The following is a 24,714-nucleotide window of genomic DNA, read 5'->3' as shown; positions in this document are numbered from 1 at the left end:
ATCAACGTCCATGAAAGCTGTTAAAATAATCAATCGGGACATATTATTGCGTACGTAAGGCAAGAAAGGGAAGGAGTGATTTTGAAAATTACCGCGCAGGCCGTGCATGCTAGTGTAATTTGGGGTGTGTGCAGAAATAGAATTAACTTGCAACGGATGAACTAATTTGCTAAAAAATGGAAAAGGTGCATAATTACATAAACTCAATAAGAGGAACATGGGAGTATTATATATTTATATTGAAGATCCCTTTAAAAAGCTTGTTTACACTTACAAAGGAAGTGAGACAGGCAAGTTTCTGTTCTTTTTTTTGTATATTATTTACGCCACGCCGAGCTATCAGTGTTATTTATAGATTACTTATGACTTGTTTTATTTAGATTATACAGAAAAAATTGTGTTCCTTAGGAATGGCCATTTGCACCGCCTAAAACCCTTCTTCCCTTGTCTGGCCAGTTTGGCTAGCTTGCCCACTTAAACTAATTACCCTGCCTTCACTTGGTGGCACCGATATGACCGGGCGATGGAGCTGCCAGGTTATGCAACCGTCCCTCGATCCCCTTCCTATCCCCCGAAAAGAGGATGGTGGGCGACGGAAAAAGGACATTCTGGGGCTGGAGTTCACATTTTGGCGAGCCTGGGGTTGCAGTTACTGTTACACCTCAAAGGATTATAGTTCATTGATTAATTATAATTCATTCAAAGGTTTTCATCCTCTTGCAGCTTATTTCCTTTAAGTAGTTCAAATGAAGATTAAGACTACTGTGGCTTTACATCCTTTCCATAGCACTGCTTCTTGACTGACACTACATTCTGGCAACAGATATTGATGTCATGGTGTTTGTACCTTATAGTTGACTTATGTATTCTCATTATCCCTTTAAGTTTAGGATCAGTATTAATTGCACGAGCTTCTCAGTTTGGATGGTATTATAATTTTCCACCAGCATGCTTTTGCCATGTGTAGGTTGATTTAATGTTGCAGGTTGTGGGGAATGTCTATCTATCTATCTATCTATCTATAGCCCGACGCCCTAATCCCGCAAAGGGTGGCCGCAGACAAAACGCCTCCAAGTCGCTCTGTCACCCACCATTTGACTACCCTCCCCCCAACTCACCCCCCCCCCCTCCCTCATATACCTCTCAACTCCATCCCTCCACCTCATCCTCGGTCTACCTCTCCCTCTCCCTCCCTCCACCTCACCTACATACACCCTCTTATTTTGATACTAAGCTAACCTCTGTATCCATATATGTAGTATACTCTATGGTATAATAAAGTGGACAAGGTGTTTTGGTGAGGGATGGGTGCCCCTTGTTGTTTTGCTTACAAAATATTGTTGTCTAAATTGGCTCTAATTTCTTTTTGATTTGGTTAGGTGAGGTTAGTGTAATGTTTAAAAATATGCTTCCAACAACCTTCAACGTGAAATTAACCCACACTGAATAAAAAGATGCGAAAGAGAAAACTGTTGAAACGGAGGAGCTCTTAAAATAAATAATGAACAAGTTTAGTGCACCCAGTGACAGAATTTTCTGAAAGGTGACAATTTTTGGTAAATTTGCACTTCGGGACAGTCAGGGTTATACTGCCATAATGGGTATTTCTGACCAGATCTAATGAAACCCCGTTTGGGATACATGGCGTCTGGCAATGAATGAATGAATCTAATGAAACTAACCTAGTCTACCTAAACAAGCCGAACACATGACCTAACCAATATGGTATAACTAACCAAACCGAACTAACCTAAATGAGGAGTATGACTTTCAAAAAAATAAAAAATAACTAGTTTTCCACCAGAGAAATGAAGTCTCCATTAGTTTTTATTTTCGTTCCAAGAGTGTCATATGTTGAAGTTCTTTATCAGTGACTGCAAATGCATGCATATAAGTATATAGTACTCTAATTTATATATTTTACGGCATTTTACCAACTTGCAATAACTAACTACAGAAAATACAATATTTCCATAGGTCATCATTCAGTTTCTCTGTTCCCCCCAAAAGTAAAGTAATAGATTGCAGGAAGAGGGCAGTTGCAGCCTCCAGTCTGCTATATTAGATTCACATTCAGATGAACCTGGGGTTGTAATTACTACCACAGTACTATATCTACATGCTCCATATTCAACAGGGTGTGTCTGTGTGTGGGTGAGGGACTGACATGGCAGGGGACGGACTGCTATCCCTGCGTTGGAACAACCACCGTACATCTTTTATGCAGGTTCTGTCTTCACTCTGGGACAAGGTAGGTAAACTTCTTTTAAGTCTTTCCAGCCCTAAAGTCAATCTCTATTCATTTGTTTCCTCCTTACCAATCTAATGAATGCTGACCTAGCTTACTTATTCTACCTCACAATATAATGTACCGTAACAGCCTATGGTAACCAAACCTATCCTTGCTTAATTAAACCAAGCTTCAGTAAACCTAACTTAATCTAACCTAATAACTTAATCTTATCTAACCTGATCTGCTGTTCTAACATAACCAGACCAAACCCAGCCTGTTCGTACCTAATCAAAATGTTTTTGAAGGGAGGTGGGTTTAGGGATAGGATTGGCCTCATAGACAAGCCATCTTCATTGTAGGTCAGGAATGTCCTGTACAAAAAAAAAAAACAGTGTTTTGCATACAGCACTCTACATTTGGGGAAATTTGTAAATCAGCTGTAGCTACTGTGCAGGTGGCAGTGTATCTTGAATTGGTTGTCACATTATAATTCTGTGACTAATACTAAACAGTAATGTCAAAAAGGGCAGTTTATAACTGTGATAATTTACTCATGAAGAATGTTCCACACTATACATTCTCCCACCTGTTTGGACCACTAATTCTGAGATAGGCAGAAGCAAAGCCATAGACAAACTCTCATCTGTCTGGTCACTGTGTGTGAAAGGGGTGGGTTTGTAGGAGAAGGAGGGTTAGGAGAGCTGATGGCTCCTTCCTCTTCTTGTCCTTTCCCTACCCCTCTCACACTTAGTTACTGGTTTCATTGAGTATCTGATTGCACAGTACAGCTTTGCTACTATGTGTCAAAGTTTCAGTGGTTCAGACTGGTGAGCAGGTGTATAAATCAGAACTTTCCTTAAGTGAACGATTTTTGCAACTCTTACACAAAACAGACACACCAACCAAAAATTTTTGATAAAAGACCCATACTATTTCAGCACAGGATTAAGATAAATTTACCTCATTTATGTCCATTAATTCCCGTCCATCCAACCATCATTAATTCCCCAGTGCATAATTTTTTACAGCAGTCCTATTTGGCATCATGCATGCACACACACACACACACACACACACACACACACACACACACACACACACACACACACACACACACACACACACACACACACACACACACACACACACACACACACACACACACACACACCTTCCTCCGTAATGGTACAGGTACGGTACCTCTTTTATCACTATGTACAGCTGTGAACAAAGCTGGTCGACAGTCCCCCACCAGCATTGTGTCTGCCTTCCTTGTTTTTGTTTTTGTTTTTCCTCCCAGAATGTTGAGAGAGCATCATTCATTCTGTTTTGTTGTATGTTTCATATTGTTGTCATATTAAAACATTTCATACATCTTCTACTGCCTAAGCTAGAAGAGGTTTGTTGCCAAGCTTTGCCACAAATAAATCTCAGTAGAATATTCGTGTGTAATAGAGTACGGTATAGTACAGTAATTTTTCACTTAACAATATAGATGAGGCAGGTGTGGGTGCTCACCATCCACTGACTCGATGTAGTGCTGCTTTGGGTGTCTGCCCTTTCCTCTCATCCTTTCTTCCTCTTCCGTCTTTCTTTCCTTCATTCTTTCCTCTTTCTTCTGCCTATGAGTGACTTACACTCCTTTTTCTGTTTTTCTTTCCCTCATTCTTTTCCTTCTTACTATGGGTGACTCTACAGTGAGTGACAAGCCAAATGGTTTCCTGTACACGACGAGACCACATACTACCCTGGGTGGCAACCATCTAACAGATTTATGGCGCCTGTTGTTTTATTGGGTAATTATGGTGCTCCAGTTGGATGGAACCTGTGTAGGTTAGGGTTTATTGCTCATGTTATGCCACTCAGGGATGAGTGAGGCTGGCCACTCTCATCTTAAATGTCAGGACCAAGTTGCTTGGCTTTGCTCCTCATGGGGCAACATAGGATTGGATGATGGATAGATGGATGGATGAAAGTGTGTTAAACCAGGAAGAACTGTACTGTGCATCATATGATGCTATGTAGTGTGGATTAATTAACCCTTTCCATCTGGTAAATATCTTTTTTCTATTGTTCTGACAACCTCTAGATGATGCCATTCAGCTGAGGGGAACTTTACAAACTGCAGGGGTTAGATATAACCTTAATTCATTCCTTGAAATTGAAAGATGTTATTTGGAGATAGGTAGAATTAAATGACAATATACATTTTTGGGTTGTAGAGGTTAAATTGTGTTTGTTGATCAGCTGACAAGACAGCTGTGTCTAAGTGCTGCTGACTGTTCATGTTCCAGCACAAGTACAGTGATGTGACCCTAGCCTGCGCTGGTAAGTTCTACAATGTCCACAAGTTTGTGCTGTCGACATGTAGTGATTACTTCCTGGACATTGTGGAGAACACCCCCTGCACCCACCCCACCATAGTGCTCAAGGACATCCGTGCACAAGACCTGGAGGCACTGTTAAACTACATGTACCTAGGGGAGGTAAATGTGCTCCAGACTGACCTCTCCCGGCTCATCAAGGCTGCTGAATGCCTCAGGATAAAAGGTTTGGCTGTACCTGATGAGTCTCCACCCCAGTACCATGATGAGGCCAGGGTTGGGCAGAGTGGGGACGAGGGCACACACACCCCACAGGGCAAGAGACGACGACATGATGACGACTCCACCAACAGTCTGCCCAGCCCCACCAGGAAGAAAAGGAGTGTTCGGCCACACTCGGCGGACCTCAGCGACCAGGATCAGGTGGGAGGGAGAGAACAGGAGGGAGACAGCGAGGGCAGCGGAAGGGAGAGCCATGACCACCTCAGTACCTCCACCACATTACTCAACACCACCACAAACCTCACTACCAGCCCAAACGCCACACTCAGGGACTCTCACACCACACAGGTTGGTAACAAGTCACTCATTATTTTCACTGTTGGTCTAAAAATTGTGCTTGTTCTAACATAATAAAGATCCCCAACCCCTTTCAGTTCCATTTATGATGAGGAGTAGTCAGATTGGGGGCTGCTTTTGACTAGTATGGTAGCTTAAATAGGCTCATTCCTACCTCATAACAGGTTCATGAAATTTAGTGAAACCATAGCTTGCTGTTGGTATTACAAGAGCTGTCTAGTTTTGTCAGGGTAAAACAAACTTTCCATAATTGGATTAATAAACCCCCCCAAAAAATTTCCATTGTAGAGAGGAAGAGAGAGGTGAAAAGATCAGTGAGGGAGAGTACGATGAGAATGGGTAAGGAATTTGGAAGGAATTTGAGTGTAAATTGGAAGAAATGTAAGAAAATGTTCTGGAAGGAGGTAGTGAAGGAGAGTTAGGCAGGGTGATAAAGAAGTTAGTCGAGGAGTGAAAGATAAAAATGGTAGATTGATAGTGGAGAAGGGAGAAAATGTGAGCAGATGGAGAGAACACTTTTAGGAATTGTTAAGCATAAAGAATGAAAGTTATGCTAGTATAAGTGACTGGGGAATGGCAGTGTGTGTCAGATGCTGATGAAAGCAGAGGAGCTTGATGATGATGATGATGATGATGATGTCATTATATTAATGGTTATTTTATATTTTTGTTCATAATTATAGAGCAACCTGTGTGAGACAAGGATCAAAACTGAGGAGCAGGAGGAGGAAGTGAAATGTGAGACGGAGGCGAATGAGACGGGTGATGCGTGTATGGCAACCCTGGAGGTGCAGCTTGGCCACCCAGACCCTGGACAGAACAGCCAGCAGCCCCTCACCACCCCAGCCCCACCCCTCCTCCCCCAGCCCTACCCCAGCCAACCTCAGTCCTTTGAAGAGATTGTGTCACAGGCATTACCAGGACCATCAGGCATGCAGGCGGTGAGTCAGTACTTCTCCTGTATGTCATTTGCTCTAACTTGGCTTTTAGGGATTGAATTGGGAGGCTGCCAGAGATTGAGCAGCATGGAGAGCTGCCATTAGGTGATGATGGCCAATGCATGCAAGCATCACAGAGCCTTTATAAACAATATGACAGTATGATTACTCCAGACTGGCCTAAAATTGCCATCTCTCCATCTTGAATTGGGTGTCATAACAATAGATCTGTGCTAGAATATGGTGCTAGTCACAAAGAAGTGCTAGAGGGTGTTCATAGCTTCTGTTAAACTCTTTTTCCAAACTTCCTCATAAATTTCCATCTCCCTTTCACTGCGTATGATAATGATGGTGATGAAGATACAGTAATTATTCATTCATTCATTGCCAGACGCCATGTATCCCAAACGGGGTGGTCAAGGGCTTAGAGTTAATTGTTTTACAGGAAGGGGCACTAATCCTCCACCAACCCCACTTGACACGTATAAATGTTAATAATAATGCTTTTCCTATTGATGATGATGATGGTGATGATGATAATGGTGATGATGGTGTTGATGAAGATAACTATAATGATGATGATAAAATGCTGCAGCCACTGATGATGATGGTGTCTCCATCACAGGATGGAGTGGGATCAGGGTGGGACAGCAATCGTGTGAAAGGTGACATGGCTCCCTTCCATCTTCAGGGCTTTACACAGCAGATGGTGAGTACACTGATTTTTTTTTTTTTTTTTTAATTATTACCTGTATTATTGTTCCTCTCTTTTCTGTGTGTATTTCTCTCTCTCTCTCTCTCTCTCTCTCTCTCTCTCACAGGGGTTCCCAAATGGATAAATTCACCCCTGGGGGATTATTTGGACATTCCAGGAGGGAAATAAACTGGCAGAGCTAAAATGGCCAAAGTAACTTCTTTGGTGTGTTGTTGGTTATTGATGTGATATGTTTTATGGTCAAATGATGGTGGTAGGTGGGGGCGCTCACCATCCACTCACTCAATGTAGTGCTGCTGTCAGGTATCTGCCCTTTCCTCTCCTCTCTCCATTCCTTCCATCCTCTTCAGTCTTCCTTTACTTCATTCTTTTCTTGTCCTTCTGTCTACGGGTAACTTTACACTTCCTCTTCTGTTTTTCTTTCCTTCATTCTTTCCTTTTCCTTCTGCCTGTGGGTGATTCTACACTGAGTGACAAGCCAAATGGTTTCCTGTACACCAGGAAACCATTTACTATGATGGGTGGTAACCATATAACCAAATTTTGGCGCCTGGTGGTTTAGTGAGTAATTACTGCGCTCCAATCGGATTGAGCCGGTGAAGGTTTATATCCAAGGGATGGTTGGGGTTGATTGCTCATGTAATGCCACTCAGGGATGAGTGAGGCTGGTCACTTTCATCTTAAATGTCGGGACCAACTGCTTAGCCCCGGGCTCCTACACTCCTCATGGGGCAATGTAGGATTGGATGATGGATGGATGGATAATTTATTTTAATGTACTGTATGCATGTTAAGGGTAAGGTCAGAATTTTGATTGTCAAGTAGGGTACTGCAATTATCATGCGACATACAAGTAAACGTCCGAATTTCTGAAATATTCCCTGAACTTTGTAAAATCTCCACAATATTTCTAGATTTCCTGCCTTCGCACATTAAGAAGTATTGCTAATTGGAGGTGAATTATCATGAAGTCTAGATATTCTCTGAATAACTTCCACAGGGGGTGGAGAATGCCCCCCCTTTGGGAGTTGGGGTGAAATCATATATGGCAAAAGTGGGAAACCATTAAATGTGCTGGATGGTAACCATATAACCACATAACACCTGGTGGTCTAGTGGGTTAAGGTGCTTCAAATCAGTGGAGCCTGTATGGGTATCCATCTGAGGCAAAATTTGGACTTCTTACTCATAATGCCACCCAGGGACAAGTGTGGCTGGTCACCCGTGTCTTAAATGGTGTGTTAAAGTTGCCTACCCCTGCCCCTATGCTCCTGATGGGACAAAAAGGGATTGGATAATGATGATGACGATGATGATTCTCCCTACTCTCAGCTTTCTGTTTCTTGTAGAGGTATGGACATCAATATCAATCCACCATGTAGTCCAGAAAGTATGAAGCTCTTACATAGTACTGTGTTCTGAAAAGATTGTTGAGCTGGTAAGATCACATCACCAGGATTCAAAATCAGTTGCTCGCTGTCCCTTTATACTGTATATGGTTTGGAAATGAACTGATACACAAGACAGTCTGTAGGCAGCACGTAACTAGAAACTCATGTGGTTGAAATTGCAAATATTGAGGGATCCTTGTATTGTGCAGTTACCAAAAAATGTATATATCGCACACCTGGGGCTTTATGGTTGTGAAAATGAGAGTTTTGCAGATGCACATGAATCCGTTAACATGTTGCTTCAAAAAATATACCACGCAGTATGTGATGATTTATGCAATTTCAAGTGCCAGTACTTACCAAGAACAACTTCCACTTTATGATTATAGGTGGTCCATACATCACAATGTTTTGTCTTGTTTCAGAATGATATGTGTGGTAAGTTGGCCAGTACATTTTTAGTTGACTGTACACTCCTGCCGTAAGTTGTAGTGTACAAAGTGGTCCATATATCGTACTCACCAGTCTTGTACATTGTGGAGACGGCTCAATCTCCTGGCTTAAGGAGTGGAGACATTTGTGTTACCTCCTCACATTACTCTGCTCTTTTCTTTTAAACCTGACGTAGATTTTCATCCTTTTATTGCTTATGTCGTGTAGGTCACTGGCAGAAAAATTCAATGCTGCATCCCTGCATCTTCCCTATTGCACTTTTTCATGACTAGCGCCATATTTTAGTGTTAAGGTAAGCTCTTGTTATAGCTTAGAGAGAGGCCAAGTTTGATCAGCCATGTAATTAGTGGATATAAGAAAATCAGGCACTGTAGACCTTGAAAAGAGTTATTGGAAGTAGTAAATGATGCCATTGTGATATGTGATTGGTTAACTCTTGCATTAGAGAGCTGGATAGAAAAGGGATGATAGTTTGCTGCTGGACGGGTGCAGTGCGCCTGCTGTAATGGTGGAGTAATACAAGCAGACAGTTCAGAGGAGCAGGGACCATTGAAGTAGTGATAGAAAAGAGATAAAGATGTACCAGTGTAACAAAGAGACAGAGGTTGAAGAGAGCCAGTACAAGGAGAAGAGTTTATCTCAGAAGTCATTATCATCTCATTTGGATAGATGTATTAAGACTTGCAAACAACTGTGAGATGAAAAGCCTTTGACTCCAGCTAATTAAGAAGAGCTGTATATGGGAAGCGTTTGGCAATGAATGAATGAATGAATGAAATGTATATGGGAAGCCATCCAGCACCTGAGAGTTGTACTTTACATAGCGACGAATAAAACCCCTGTATAATGTCAGCAACTGTGCAGGGGTTAAGAAGGCATGGTAGTCGACTTAGCACACCTAATCTCGTGGAAGCGGAATTTACAAGAGAGGTAATATGATTCATCCACCTGAGGGATGGTTAAAGTTTCTTGCTCACATTATGCCACTCAGGGGGAAGTGAGGCTGATCACTCATGCCTTAAGTTTTAGGATTGAGTAGCCTAACCCTGGGCTCGACACTCCTGTCTCTGTTAGGCAAACCAGAGAAAGGAAAGAATGAATGTTAAGGATGCCAACGAAAGGCAGTGGGCAAAGGAACATACTTGATGGTATATGATGAGTTTTAATTCACATTTTCTTTTCTTCTTTGATTTCAAGTGTTGTTGTGCTGAGAAACTGTCTGTATTTCTATGTATAGCCAGATGCCTTAGTCCTGGGATATGCAGCCACAAAGAGATCTCCTTGTCATTATGTTCTTCACTCTCAGATTGCCCTCTCTCCAGCTTGCTCCCCCTCACTCATACACCTCTCCACCCCATCCCTCCATCTCATCCTCTGGCATCAGTTGATTTTATTCGCCTTGGAAGACTCTCCTGGTGGTAAATGGGTTAATGAAAGCTTATACCTGTCATAACCCCTCCAGTGCAGAAGTCTTTCCTAAACAAAATAAAAATCACCTGGAGATAGGAAGATTAAAATAGAAATATAACACTAAGTTTGAGAGGTTATGTAGAGATAAAAAGTATAAGTTTTTGTTTGTAAGTGTAAATAGGATGTGCCAGATACTGTATTGAGACTCAGAGTACAAAGATAAAAATTTTTTTAATATATATTTTTTATTTATTATATCTTTATTTATATTATTTTTATATTCATTCATTTATTTGTGTATTTCTTTATTTTTGAGAGGGGTACCTTCATGTGGTGGCACTGATAGGACTGAGTAACTTGTCTGCCTGATTCTGCCTAGTAATACAGGTGTCCTTCACATCCCTCCTTATTCCCTGAAAGGAGTATGGTGTGCTGCAGGGTGAGGGTAGCTTCAGCGTGCAGTCTGCCAGGTTTACATTTTAGATGAGCCTGGGTTCACAACAACAGTAATACTACTACTGCTACTACCGTCTTTTCTTCCTAATGCCAGAGAGTTACAGTATTTCAGCTTCAGATTGTATTTATATCAAGAGGTTAAGAATCTGTAGAGGATGATGTTTAAATTTTGTGTTGCTTAAGTTCCAGTCATAGGGTGAGGTTCACAAACAATGGAGTGTTTTTATAGGAAGAACAAAGATGAGACAGCAAGATGCTGCACCCTCTTTTCCCTGTTTTTCCTAAAAGACAAAAATATAATAAGCTTGCCCATGCAGCTGTTAAATATCATCAGTATGTGGCAATACTAGATTAGAAATTTTAGAACATTTTTAGTTCAAGCTTGGGTACATACATAATGTACATGTTGTGTTAGAGAGAGTCGAAGAGAATAACAAAAGACCTGAGGCCTGGTAATGGCATTTGATACTAATGAAGATGTGGAAAAGTATGTATTGAAAGTAGCTGGTGTCCAAGATCATTTATTACTATAACCTGTTAACTGTTGTACAGTACGCTGAGAGAAGCATCAAAGAATAAGGTGATTAAAGTACAGTACTGTATATTTTAATGGTCAGTTATTGAGGTATGCTAGTGTTGTTTTAATGTAATGAAAGTGCACTAGTTTCATATTTATGCATCCCGTGAAAAATGGTAACTAGAAATAATGATTCATTGTGACTAAAGAATGATTTTACTGCTGAAAAGTGAAAAGTGCTTTGAAGCAGAATTACAGATGCAAGCTGCCCCGTGTTGTGTTGTGTTGTGGTTCAGTTACGGTGAGACATGAGATGACACTGAGTGACTATGGCCTCTCTTTTAGGGGCCGGCGAGGTGCAGGTGGGGACGGCAGGGTGGGCAGGCGGTCCCACACCCACCCTCGGACAACGTGGTTTGGCCAGAAAATGATGGCGAACAGGGAAGCCAAAGGGTAGGGGATGGCCACACTGATGCTAACCTGGCCATTCAGAGGGTGGGAGAGGGCCACATTGATCCCAGCCTGGCCGCTGCCTCACTGGACCGACGTTGCTGCCAACTGTGTGGGTACCGAGGCCAGGACACCTCACAATTACGGAAACATCTCAGGATTCACACTGGGGAGAAGCCTTATCAGTGCCCTGCCTGCAAGTATTCATCTGCTCAGAGCAGCAACCTGCGCGTGCACATACGCAGGCACCACCCAGCCCTCCTACCCCCTCAGCCTCACCCTCCTTTGCACCAGCAACAAAGTTTTGAAAATGCAGTGACTCTGGACTGAACTTGCCAGTCAGTGAGAACAAATATGCCTCTCTGAAGCCCTCCATCTTGTACTGTAAAGGTACCAACAACTTGACTTTTAGGAAATACTGTACAAGGATATTTTCACAGTTCAGATATACATTACGACCTCTTCAAGACAGTCACCCTGAGCCCAGTAAAGTGATCATATAATGTAACTGTTTCCCCCGGTCCTGTGAATGTACAGTAGGAGTGCTGACATCAGCAACACAGTGAGGAAAATTGACTTGAGCATATGTAGGCTAGAAGTTACATGGGAAGTGGAAGTGCTTTTAAGTTTGTTAATAATAAAAGTGTTTTTAGGTTTGTTTATAATAAAAGTGTTTTTAAGTTTGTTTATAATAAGTGTTCTTAAGTTTGTTTATATAAGAGTGTTTAAATCTTTTAATACACATTTACCAGCAGTGATTAGTATATGTTCTGGAACTATCCAGCTGAGTTGAATTTACCTCATTCTGAGGAATGAATTTTTGTTTTTGGAAGACTTAAGATAAAGAAGAAATCAAGCATTTATCCTGGGGAGCAAATATTTGTTTTTGAAAGATGGAAGCCAAGAAAGAAGAAAGCCACTATTATGTGTTTGTTGTGGAGCAGTGTGTATGGTTGTGTGTGTGTGGATGAATTGATGTCTTCCAGCCTGTTTATTAACACTTAGTCAGACCAATAGAGCCATTTAGTTGTGATTGCATGCCAGTAATTGCTTGGTAGGTTATTTTATATGTCTTTAATTTTAATAAGCTGTAGTATCAATATTTTCCAATCAGAGGTGCAGAAAAAAATTACTTGGGCGCTGGTATAAATATATTCCAATAAAAATTACAGAAGAAATTAACCTCTTCATAACAGCACATGCATAAACATTACCTTCCAAATTTGGGATACAGTAGTTAGGCGAGGCAATCTGAGCAATCTTTTGGCATCAGAACCATTTCCAATGCTCAAAAAGAATCTGTAAAAGTATAATTGTATTTAGTTTTCCATCCCATAGTAATATGCATTTAGTTTCTATGTGAGGGACTAAAAATTCCTGATCCCCGGAGATGACTCGTTAACTTAATGAGGTGATTTTTAGGTTAATTTTGAGCAAAAAAAAAAAAAAAAAAAAAAGGTTTTAAACATGGGTCTGATCGGTGACTATTATGGAGCTATAATTACTTTTAATCTCCATCATATTTACTCATCAGTTGCTGCATCAGTACTTGTAGCTGCATAACAGTTTGGATTTGAACCCATTTGATAGTCCTCCCCCCCCCCCCACACACACACACAAAATTAGTCCAAGAATAACCTCCTGAAGTTAGTACATCAGGTCCTGGAACACCCGGTATATCCCCTCAACTCGAGTTTTTCACTGAATTCAACGGTGACACTTTTTTTTAGAACTGTTATGCTTTGTTTTTTCCCCCCTGTTTGTTAACCCATTTCAATCTGAGTGACAATCTTCATCATTCTTGCTGCAACCAGATGATTTTATTTAACTTAGAAAAGGCATTTTGTATTGAAGGGGTTTATTAATGCATTCTAACCTCTCCAGCTCTGGAAGTCTCTCCTAAGTTGAATAAAATTATCAGAAAATGGCAAGAATAAATTGGAAATGACATCCCAGGGTTCAGTGGCATAACTTTTGAGCTGAAGCCACCATCAGAGAACCATAATTTTTAGATCAGTTTTGTTGGTAAAGAACTTGGTCACATATTACTGTGCAAAACACTTAACAAATTAACGTTAGCCGCACAATACATTACATTTATTCAGACTAACACATTGCTATTTGCTGTACTGTGGTATAATTGCACTAACTAATGCAACATTAACCACCTCACTGATGGTGTAATTTTTATTTTATTCTTGCTACCTTCACATTGCTTTATTCAGCCTGGGAGAGATTTTGAACTGGAGGGGTTTCCTGTGGGTTTTATTGGCCTGCTTAGTGTGAGAGGTTTTACCAAAGTTAAAGCAGATAATTTGGAGGTTGCAAGACAAATAAGTCACAGGATTGAAGGGGTTAAGAGTGTGACTAATACTCTTGTCAGTTTGGGAGTCTTCCACACACCTCATCCTTAGTGATTTATTCCCCATATTACACCTCAGTATCCTCTTGTATGCTAGTGGTGCAGAGCAACATAAATAACATACTAGAGAAAGTTCAGGGGTTTTATACAAAATTCATCAAAAAAGGGTTAAAACAACCTAGTGGTAATATTCAAAATATATTACAAAATAATTCAAGCAACCTAAATAACATGCTACAGAATGTTCAGGGGTAATATGCAAAAGCTGTCCCTAATGAAGAGGTGATATGAAGCTTCCTGTGCCACGTAGAAGACGATCATTAGGCCTGTTGCCACAGCCACACACCTTAACCCTTACCCTACCATAGATGCACTTGTTTATCTTATTCAGACTAACGTGGTGATTTTGTTTAGCTGAGGCAAATTTTAGAAGTCTGGATATTGAAACCATCTCCATAAACCACTGAATTGCTGGAAAGTCCCTCATCTGAGTTGGCCACTTTTGAGTTTGAACATACAAGGAAGTTGAAAATATAGACACTGATCATTTTCACTGTACTAGCGCAGGATCTAAAACAGATGAATATTGTGTGAAAATAACCTTGACGTAATATCAGATAGTTTTGTTATGCTTCTACTGTATTTAGCTGTAAATAATGCAAATAAAAAGCAGTTTCTTAAACATTGTCACAAGATGGACAGTTCTTGGATATCATACATACCTCATTTACCATAAAATGATAGAATGACATTGTTCAGCAAGTACAGTACAGGATATTATATCAAAGGTTTTTTCACACAGTGCTTTTCTATTTTAAACACAGTTTGTGCTAGTAATATGAAAAATATCAGTGTTGATATTTGGAACTTCCTTGTAGCTCAGAACTTGTAAGTGGTCAATGAAATGATCTGGATTTTGCAATTACGGTATAAAGTAGCCAAGTGTACCTGTGGGGGCAGAAGGGTTAGCTTAGCCACACACCACCCTGATGCCTGTCTGTTTTACTTCTAGGAGGTGCTGGAAGACTCAGTTCATAGAATGAGAGGCAGTGTGTGTACTGAGGGAGGGTTGGCTGCCGGGGCGTGCGCTGTGGGACAGTTTGGCATGGAGATAATTCCCCAACTATCCTCCTCCTCTTCCTCGGACTCCTCCCGGCTGGACTTGGATCCGGGAAGGTCTTACCGGATGTGGCGGTGTCTCTACCCCGAGTGTGGGTACACGACAGATCGAGAATCGTGGCTAAAGCAACATTTCAGAAAACATACAGGGGAGAAGCCTTACTCCTGCCCTTTCTGCTCCTTCAGATCTGCCCAGAAAGGGAATCTGAATGTGCACATCAAAAGGGTGCACTATGGGGGACTCCAGCCACAGCCACAGCAACAAAAATCACAGCAACAGCAACCACAACTTCAGTTATCACAACAGCCAAAACCACAGCAACAACCACCACCACAACAACTACCACAGCAACCCAAGCAACCACCACCACAGCTACAGTTACCACAGCAACCAAAGCCACAGCAACCACAGCCTCAACAGCAACAGCCACAGCCACCAAAACCTCAACAGCAACCACAGCTACCTCCTCTGCCCTTACTACCACCACCAACGTCAAATGCTCAAAGCCTCGGCAAAAGCTCACTGAACTCCACGTGAATTGTCTTGTACTATTTCTCTTACCACAGACATATATTTAAGTGAAAGTAATAGGGATGTTTTATGAAATTATCGTAACTCTTGAGCGTGAATTGCATCGTATTATTTCTTTTACCGGAAATGATGATTAAAATGAAAATGCAGCAATAGAAAACAGTATTGTTAATGAATTTGCGTTGTAGTTTATTTCCTACAGAGAGATATTGAGATGGAAATAACAAGTTTATTGTTTTATAATGCTCTCAGCTCCAGCATGTGATTTGCATCGTATTATTTTGTTTGCCACAAATGAAGATTAAAATGAATATACAGTAAAAACAATACAGTTTTGTTGTGAATCACTCTGTATCATATTATTTCCTTCACCACAAGCAGAAACTAAGATAAAAATACAATAAAAAGAAGTTTTGTTGTGAATAGGACTGTATTATATTACAATATTTCTTAAACCATAAACGGAGATGTAACTGAAAATAAAAAGTATATTATGTTGTGTAAATAATGGAAATACAGTATACTATGAATAATGTGTTGTGTAATAAGGAAAATGTGGAAGTAGGAGTGTGATGGGAGCTCAGATGGTTGAAGCAGTTTTGTTGATGAATGGAAAGCCATGAAATTTGTTTAGTCAATTTATTCTGAGTTTCACCGAGTATAGAGGGTGGTCTGGAAATAGCAAGTCATACAAACTCACTGGCAGTATCTTATGTGTTGTAGGGATGGCTCAGTCTGCTAGTGTGGGCATTTGTTTGGCAGTAGGAACAGAAAATGAAAGAATGATGCAGGATAAGGCATTGATAAAGCTGTCTGAGCCTTCCCCACAATGCAGGAGAAATCGTGAGTTGGAGTAGAAGGGGAGTGTTGTATATGCACCACCCTACAGTATATAACATGTCTGAAATGAAGGCATGAGATACTGTTGTGTAGTTTGTCATTATCTTTGTACACACATTAGCCTGAAATTTTGTACATAGACTTGTTCTGTGTGTCGGGTGTTACACGATAAACCGGTATTGAATCAAATTCTGATGAACTGTGAAATTAAATATAGTAGTTGGGTTTCCAAAGTTAAGTCACATTTGATAAGGTGCCAAAGAAAGTGTGTGAAAGTGAGATAGAGGCCAGTGGTGGTAGAGGCAGACCTTATGTGGTGTGGAAGGAGAGAATGGAACAATATATTGGTGTAAGAGAAGGAACAGGATGAGGAATGTTTGAGAGAGTGAGAAAGGTGTGTGAGGATAAGGTAGCATGGAGCCGCTTCTGTCATGCCCATCCCCTGTCTGGGGGTTCTTAGGAGAGAGCATGGTGTTGGAGATGATGATGAATTTAATTTTATCAAAAAATTAAGATAAATCAGTTTACCAAAATTAACACAAATTTCTTGGTGCAGTTGAGCATACCAAATCTGACAGTTCCTTTTTAAACAGCAGTAAAGACAAAGCAGCATTTTAGCAACATATTATAGATTAGTAGCAGTGGTAGCATTGGTAATGGTAGTTGTAGTAGTGGTGGTAGTAGTAGTAGGAGTAGTAGTAGTAACCACTGAACAACATCAATGTGAACCCAGTGAACGACAGGCTGAAGATGCCATATTTCTGCAGTCCTCGGCCCTCCATTTGGGGGATAGGGAGGGAGTTGAGGGACATTTGTATAACTGGGCAGCAGTGCAGCTCCTTTATATCAGTACCACCACATCAAGCGGCCTCTCTCCTTTATGCTTGTGAATTAAAGTGTATTTCTTCTGACCTGACAAAGATCCCAAACCCCTTTGCAGCTCAGTTGATGGCCAAGTGTAGTCAGACTAGAGAGTTGATGTGACTTGTTATCAAGGAGACTCATTACTGCCTCATAACTAAGGTTTATTGAGTTTCGTGCAACCACAGTTTAGTATTCATGTGAGAGTAGCCCAGTTACCCGTGAACACCCCATCCACCTCACTCAGATACACTCTGCTAGTTGGTCTGTCATTATATACCATTTCCACCTGACCAAACGTATTTCTCAGTATTTCCTAGTACATCCACATCAACACCACAGTGTGCCTTTACTTCCTCTTTTTATTTTCCTTATATTTATGACAATGATTAGGTGGATGTGCAGTGCATCCCTGCGTCCAAGGCCTGGAGGGGCTGGGTTTACAATGGAAGAGTTGAGAGGTAGGATGGGACTGGAGTGTATTGGTGTTGTGATGAGGAGAGGTAGATTGAGGTGGTTTGGACATGTGGAGAGGATGGGGGATGATAATTGGGTGAGGAAGGTGAGAAGTGTTAATATTGGGGGTGGGGTTATGAGGGGTAGACCGAGAAAGACATGGGACGAGGTCATTAAGTGTGACCTTAGGGTTAAGGGACTGAACAGGGAGGCTGCAATGGATCGTGCAGCGTGGAGAGCCGCCATTAGGTGACCAAGGCCGACACATGCAAGCATGTTGGAGCCTTTAAAAACTAAACGAAACGTTATTGCCAGAAAATGCTCTTATATGTACCCATGCTGATTGATTCTGTTATATTTTGGCCAGCAGTGTACTCATTTACAATAAAGTGACAGTTTGAGGGAGAGTAGCCTAGAGATGATTCTGTCATGGCTATCCCCTGTCCTCTGGGTTTTCTAGAAGGGTGTAAAGTATCCTAGATGATGGCGATGATAAATTATGATCCAATAGTTTTCAATTTAAGCTAGTAAAATAAATGGTTTGTTTTTGTCTGACAGAACTGGGCCATTCTTGTTGCATAAAATGCATTGAGCCATAGTACTGACGTAGGATTGAATTACCTTGGTTACTAGTCAAATCAGACCTCAGTCTAATTACACCCTGCCAAGCTGAAAAGGGCTATAGATGTTTGTCAGACTTGAGTTGATCAGCTTTAGTAATTGTCATTCATTTACTATACATTTACTATACAGTATATGAACCATGTTTACCACTGTTGCCAATTGAACAGTTTTTTGCCAGATAGTATGTGGTAATTCTTTGCCATAGTACACACCCTGATGATTAGAGAGGAAAAGAAAACTACTTTTCACAAAAAAAGACAGATGTTTTGAAAAGGTTTAGTTATTTTTTCTCCTAATTTGTTTAGCATTGAGGGTATTTTATGTAGTGAATGGAAATTTTTCGGATGTTCCATAGGATGCCTTATTTGGGACTGTAAATTGAAAAGAAACTGTCAGATTAGATTTATAGGCATCAGTTTAAAAGGTAATATTTCTGTGATTTGCTGTAGACTTGGTAATAAAAGAGAATACAGCAGTAAATGAATACATACATAAGCAAAAATAAGCAAATAAAAAAGTGGTATTAATATTAACCCCTTCAGACCCGTGACAATGTAGTGTATTAACAACAACAGTGACAACTTGACAGCTTAATCAGACTTAAGGAAAGACTAATACACTTTTTGTACTCTAACTTGACCAAGAATTTTGTTCTTTTGCAGCTTATTTTATGTTGCTCAGTGACAAAAAAAGACAGTACAGCAGCTTTAAATCCTTTCCATAGCACTTTTTCCTGACTAGCTTGGAATTCTAGTGTTAGTGTATTGTTACAGATTGGCATTTAAGGTGGAGAGATGGGAATTTTAGGCCAAGTTAGAGTAAAAAAGGATATAGTAGAGAAGAGGTTAATGAAGGCTAGATTTAATCTTTCCAATTTAAAAAGCCTCTCCAAGGCTAATTATAATTGCTTAAGATAGTAAGAATTTAAAATACAGTGTTGGACTGAAGGGGTTAAAGATTATTATAAAACAAAGCATCATCATACCCAAAGGATTAATTACCATGGTCTGGATGGGAAAGACACACAGATTGAGTTATTTAATAAAAGTTCCTTCGTCAGTATTAAAGTTAAGTGTTAGTGTCAGTGCACAGAAAACCAGTGTTAGTACAGACAGTAGTAATGTAGCATGTTGAAATGTACTTTGTTACAGTGCAGGAGGTTTTAACATTCATCTCATTAGGAGTGGTTCATCAGTAGATTAGTAATAGTTCATCCATTCTGCCTTCTATCTTATCCAGTTGAGGGAAATTCAAGTAAATAAAAGTATTGTTACGGGGAGGGGGGGGGTGAACGGGATACTGAATGATCCAACTGTATCAGGCGGGTTAAGTGTGAATGTGAGTGAGATGCCATGTACAGCAATACGCAAAAGTTCACTAATATCTCTGTGCCGGTTGTGGCATTGGAAGGTACATGGACTAATTTTATGTGATAGCAGTTAAGAAGCACAAACAAATATGTATGAGCAGAAAATAATCTCTGTCATTAGGAATGAAAACTAAGGAAGACAACTTAGTACAGATATAGGATTGTTATCAAAGTTCTGCTCGTGGGTTTAAAACTACTGTAGAAATACACCGAGGTGGTTTGGACATGTGGAGAGAATGGAGAATGAAAGACTGACTAAGAGAGTGTATGTAGGTGAGGTGGAGGGAGGGAGAGGGAGGGGTAGACCGAGGATAAGGTGGAGGGATGGAATTGAGAGGTATATGAGGGAGGGGGGGGTGAGTTGGGGGGAGGGTAGTCAAATGGTGAGTGACAGAGTGACTTGGAGGCGTTTTGTCTGTGGCCACCCTTTGCGGGATTAGGGCGTCGGGCTATAGATAGATAGATAGAATTATGCGGTAGAAACTTATTGGATACAGCAAAAGTACTGTATATTTATTCTAATTTGATGTCAAATATGGGCCTTTCTTCAAATTGTTTATTTGGCTTATCAGTTTGTTTCAAACAACAGTTGAAGTGATACTTCCTTAACTGTAAGTACCTGGTGGCAGCCAGCCAATGTAGGTTTATATCCAAGGGATGGTTGAGGTTTATTGCTCACATAATGCCACTCAGGGGTGAGTGGGGCTGGTCACTTTCATCGTAAATGCTAGGACCAACTTGCATAGCCCTGGGCTCCTATGCTCCTCATGGGGCAACACAGGATTAGATGATGTATGTATTTGTGTAGAATGCTTGAATTTCTCTCATTGGAATAAAATAGTTTGGTTAAAAATATTATTCCAAGTGGCTTTGGAGATTTCATAACACTTCTTCCATAGTGAAGTATTTGCAGTTGAGACCTCTGTATCTTGGTATGTGTTATTGATGCACACCTTGTTGATAGTAATATAAATGACATATTGGAGAATGTTAAGGGGTAAAGTACAAAATAAACAGCTGAGGAAGAGTGCCAAGAAGCCTCCTGTACCACCTAGAATATAACAGACTAGTACATCTGTAGCAGGGAAAGGGCTAAATTAGAGCAGGGTAGTGGTAGTGTTGTTATTTCTATATGTTTAGAATTTCTAAGTCATATAGGATATAAATCATGAAAATAAATATTGAATAAATCTGACTTGTTTACTTTAGTGAAAAGAAAGCATCATCCCTTGCATAATATCTAGGGTTGTGCTGGAAAAAAATTCCTTCAAGCAGAGAGGCTGTAGAATGAGAGACTGAGTAGGAAAGTGTATGTGAGTGAGGTAGAAGGGGGAGGTGGAGGGGAAAACTGAGGATGAGATAGAGGGATACAGTGGAAAGGTACATGCAGGAGGGAAGTGTGAGTTGTAGAGAGGACACCTTGAAGGCAGAGGACAGAGTGACCTTGAAAGTGATTCATTTGTGTCCACCCTTTATGTGATTAAGGCATCTGGCTATAGGTGGGTAGATGGATAGGTGGAATACAGACAAACTAACATTAATATAGAGTAAAGCAAGAATACCAGGATTTTTTTATTTATTTTTTTTTATGTACAGTAGTGCACATATATATCAGTTTACTTGAGTATGATAAATAATGAGATAGTTGGCAATGACTTTTGATACAGATTTTGAAGTTGAACAGCTGCATGCAAGCATGTTGGAACCTTCAAAAACGAAACAAAACAGTGTCAGAGTTTCATAAATGTTCATCTTAAAAGTGGATTGATTTTGTGTGCAATTATACACTGTATTTCTTAGCATTGTGTGTAAGCAGCACATCAAGTAGAAAGAATGTAGGACATGCTTTATATTGACAGTCATTTGAAATTTAGCTAATTTCATAAGTTGTGCTAAGATCTGGAAAAAGGATTTAGTTTTCACTGCTTAGATTTTCAGCTTATCATCATCATCATCATCATCTCACCTCTTTTTTCCCACATTTAGACAGGTTGAGGTAGGGTTCAGAAAGCAGGGAAGAGTAACGAATATGATAGAGAACTAATAAAAAACTTGACCAGTGGAATATCAACACATCCATTCATTCACCATTCAGGCCCCTGCAGTTGTGGCTCCACCCTTTTAGTACACATTTCCACACAGCTTCATAATTATCTATCAGACAGCCAGTCTGATTAGTCAGGTTAAAAGATTTTCAGTTATGTTCATAGCTTACCATACAGCATGAAGATATTAATTGGATAGATGAGACTGGAAAATGGAAAGAGAGTGATTGAGTGAGTACAGCTTTAAAGAATAACTTTGCTCTAAATTGTTCTTTTCTCCTTGCTATAGTTGTTTATATAGAATTCCGCATCTTGGCATGTTTTGCCTAATTGGTTCTGTGCAGTAAGAGTTTTGTTAGTATAAACTGCTGGGCTGACTGTGATTGGTCTTAGTTCATTCCATTATAAGAATTACACCCAGCCACAATGCACACCCTTCAGCATCTGCCCATACACTCTAGCACCATCATCTGTAACTATAGTATTCTAAACTAGAATAGACTATAGTTACTGGTGAAGTTAGATTGAGGAAGTATGGGCAGGTGTGAAAGGTGTGAGCATAATTCTGATTTGAAATGGACTAAAGAGGTGCCCCGGAACTTCATGCACTAGCTTGCCAAGTTGACTTTAGAAATCATCCAGAGACATAAATGTTCTGTGAATGTAAAGTATGTTGGATTTGCCACAGTTAAGAAGAGAGTGTAAATTTGAATGAGTGGTGGGAGAAACCACTCATTTCCTACCCATGTTGCCCCCCACTATACTCCTCATAGCTTATTTTCTGTTTGACATTGTGCCGGTAATTTTCAGTAAAAAATGCAGTGATAAATTGGATGAGATGGCGGAGACATTGGAAGTGGGGATTTTTTCCTGCGACCACCATTTAAATTCACATGCAAGATCTTGTACAGTTTTCCATGACCAATGCAAATCTGACATTTTGTTCATAGAACATTTATGTCTTGTCTTCACCACCTGAAGTTAATGCATCAGGTCCTGGGACTCCTTGTATAATGAAGTACTGTTAATATTAGGCTTGGGTAATTGAGCTGTGCCAGTAGTGTAGTTTGTATTGCAGTAATTATAATGTGTTACGCAGTGCCAGGCTCACTGAGTAGTGTTGAGTGGTGTGTCCCCCACAGAGTGTTGGCGACCACTCATCCCGCCGGTACTGCCCATACTGTTCCAAAGAGTTCCACTTTGCCAGCCTGTTAGAGCGCCATCTCCGTGTCCACACTGGTGAAAAACCCTTCGCCTGCCCCTCCTGCCCCTACCGCACTGCCCAGCGCTATAACCTTGACCGCCACAAACGCACCCACCTCCCACGACAGACTGTACCGCCCACCCCACTCTCCCAGCCTGCCACCGTGCTCACTCAGCCACCCCAGCAGTGAGACCTAAAGTAATTTTACACTCTTCCTTTCAGTATCAGTATTTTAACACATACTGTAGAATGGCTGCATTCTCTTTTATGTAGATATTGATTAAAGCACAAGTTCAGATGTGCTATCATTGAAATACAGTACATACAGTATTAGATTAATACAGTACTGTATTTGATATAATACAGTACATTAAACTGTATCTCCTCTGAGTGGGAAAGTGTGAAGCTATTTTGGGTTGGGAGTGGCATTCAGTTATTACAGTAGCGCTGGAATAACTGAAGGCACTGTTCTGTAGATGGCTTAAATTCTTTAGGAAACACAAATATTGTGTTGTATAGTGTTATGTATGAGGTTTATGTAACCAAATGTTTTGTATAATATGATAGTGAGGTGGAGTCAGGATTCTGGAGGCTTAACTAGTGAGTGAATGCCAGTGTGACCCATCTCATTGGGCATGTTGTTGATTAGTTCTCCATTTATCGTGTTTTTCATTTTTCTTGCTTTCTGGACCCTACCTCACCCATCTTTTGGTCAGGATGATGTTGAGTTATAATATATAATACAAGTAACAGCAGCTGCTCTTCCTCCAGCAGGGTTCTTTGGGCCGCACCTCTCGCCGACCGTGTCAGTTCTGCCACAAAGAATTCGCCTTTGCCAGTGACCTGGAACGACACATGAGGATACACACTGGTGAGAAGCCCTTTGCCTGCCCCATGTGTCCTTACCGATCCTCTCAGCGCTACAACCTGCTGCGGCACAAACGGGTCCACACGGCCAAGGCACCTGCATCAGAGTGGCCCTCTAATGCACCTCTCCCACTGGCCGTAAAGGTGACCGAGTCTCACCCAGAGTCACCATCATCACCTCCACAGCCACCGCCACCGCCGCTGCCGCCACATTCATCACCTGTACCTCCATAAGTATGTGGTCACGGTTGTGTGAGACTGGTCTCTCACTTGCCTTTATAAGTGATCTGGAGTGACACACGAGGATACGCACTGGTGAGAAGCCCATTGTGTGCCTTGTGTGTCATAATGTAGTGTCACAAACGGGTCTACATTGCCAAGGCACCTGCATCAGATTGGCCCCTTCAGTTACCCCTCTCACTGACTGTCAATGTGGCAGAGTCCCATCCACACTCACCATCACCTTCATAACTGCTGCCATCGCCACAACCACACTTATCATCATTTCCACCATGCTCTTCACCCATTCCACCACACTCATCACCAATTCCACTACACTCCTGACCAGTTCCACCACACTGATCAGTCACCTCTGTAATCAGAGTGACCCTCTCACTCACCTCTGCCACTGGCAATCAAGGTATTGAAATCTAACCCACATTCACCATCATGAGCACGGCCACACTCATCACAGTCACAACCACCGCCACACCAATACCATTACACCCATCACAGTCACCGGCACCACCACACTCATCAGTCACCAGCACCACCACACTCATCACAGTCACCACCACCGCCACACCAATACCATTACACCCATCACAGTCACCGGCACCACCACACTCATCAGTCACCAGCACCACCACACTCATCACAGTCACCACCACCGCCACACCAATACCATTACACCCATCACAGTCACCGGCACCACCACACTCATCAGTCACCAGCACCACCACAGTCATC

At 41.1% G+C, this 24,714-nt stretch overlaps 1 protein-coding gene across 1 annotated transcript; it reads left to right on the top strand.

The window, feature by feature from the left end:
• The first annotated feature begins 2,167 nt into the window (after positions 1-2,167).
• On the top strand, positions 2,168-24,325 carry LOC145397658 (uncharacterized). Its single transcript, XM_080270698.1, has 7 exons — positions 2,168-2,251; positions 4,528-5,127; positions 5,820-6,077; positions 6,700-6,783; positions 14,841-15,039; positions 23,006-23,076; positions 23,650-24,325. The coding sequence occupies exons 1-7, from the start codon at positions 2,168-2,170 to the stop codon at positions 23,977-23,979; spliced, it is 1,626 nt and encodes a 541-aa protein (XP_080126824.1). The 3' UTR covers positions 23,980-24,325.
• Positions 24,326-24,714: the final 389 nt, after the last annotated feature.

Source organism: Coenobita brevimanus, chromosome 42 (genome assembly GCF_032717465.1).
Source record: "Coenobita brevimanus isolate Jiangsu-jjx chromosome 42, ASM3271746v2, whole genome shotgun sequence".
Classification (NCBI taxonomy): domain Eukaryota; kingdom Metazoa; phylum Arthropoda; class Malacostraca; order Decapoda; family Coenobitidae; genus Coenobita; species Coenobita brevimanus.
This window is presented reverse-complemented; position numbering and strand designations above follow the sequence as displayed.

Bases quoted from the DNA above. Each gene is read 5' to 3' on its own strand.
- LOC145397658 (XM_080270698.1), top strand. From the start codon at position 2,168: ATGGCAGGGGACGGACTGCTATCCCTGCGTTGGAACAACCACCGTACA. The intron at 6,784-14,840 runs GTGAGTACACTG...TTTTACTTCTAG, and splicing joins AGGGCTTTACACAGCAGATG to GAGGTGCTGGAAGACTCAGT. The intron at 15,040-23,005 runs GTGGGTACACGA...CTCCCACGACAG, and splicing joins GCGGTGTCTCTACCCCGAGT to ACTGTACCGCCCACCCCACT.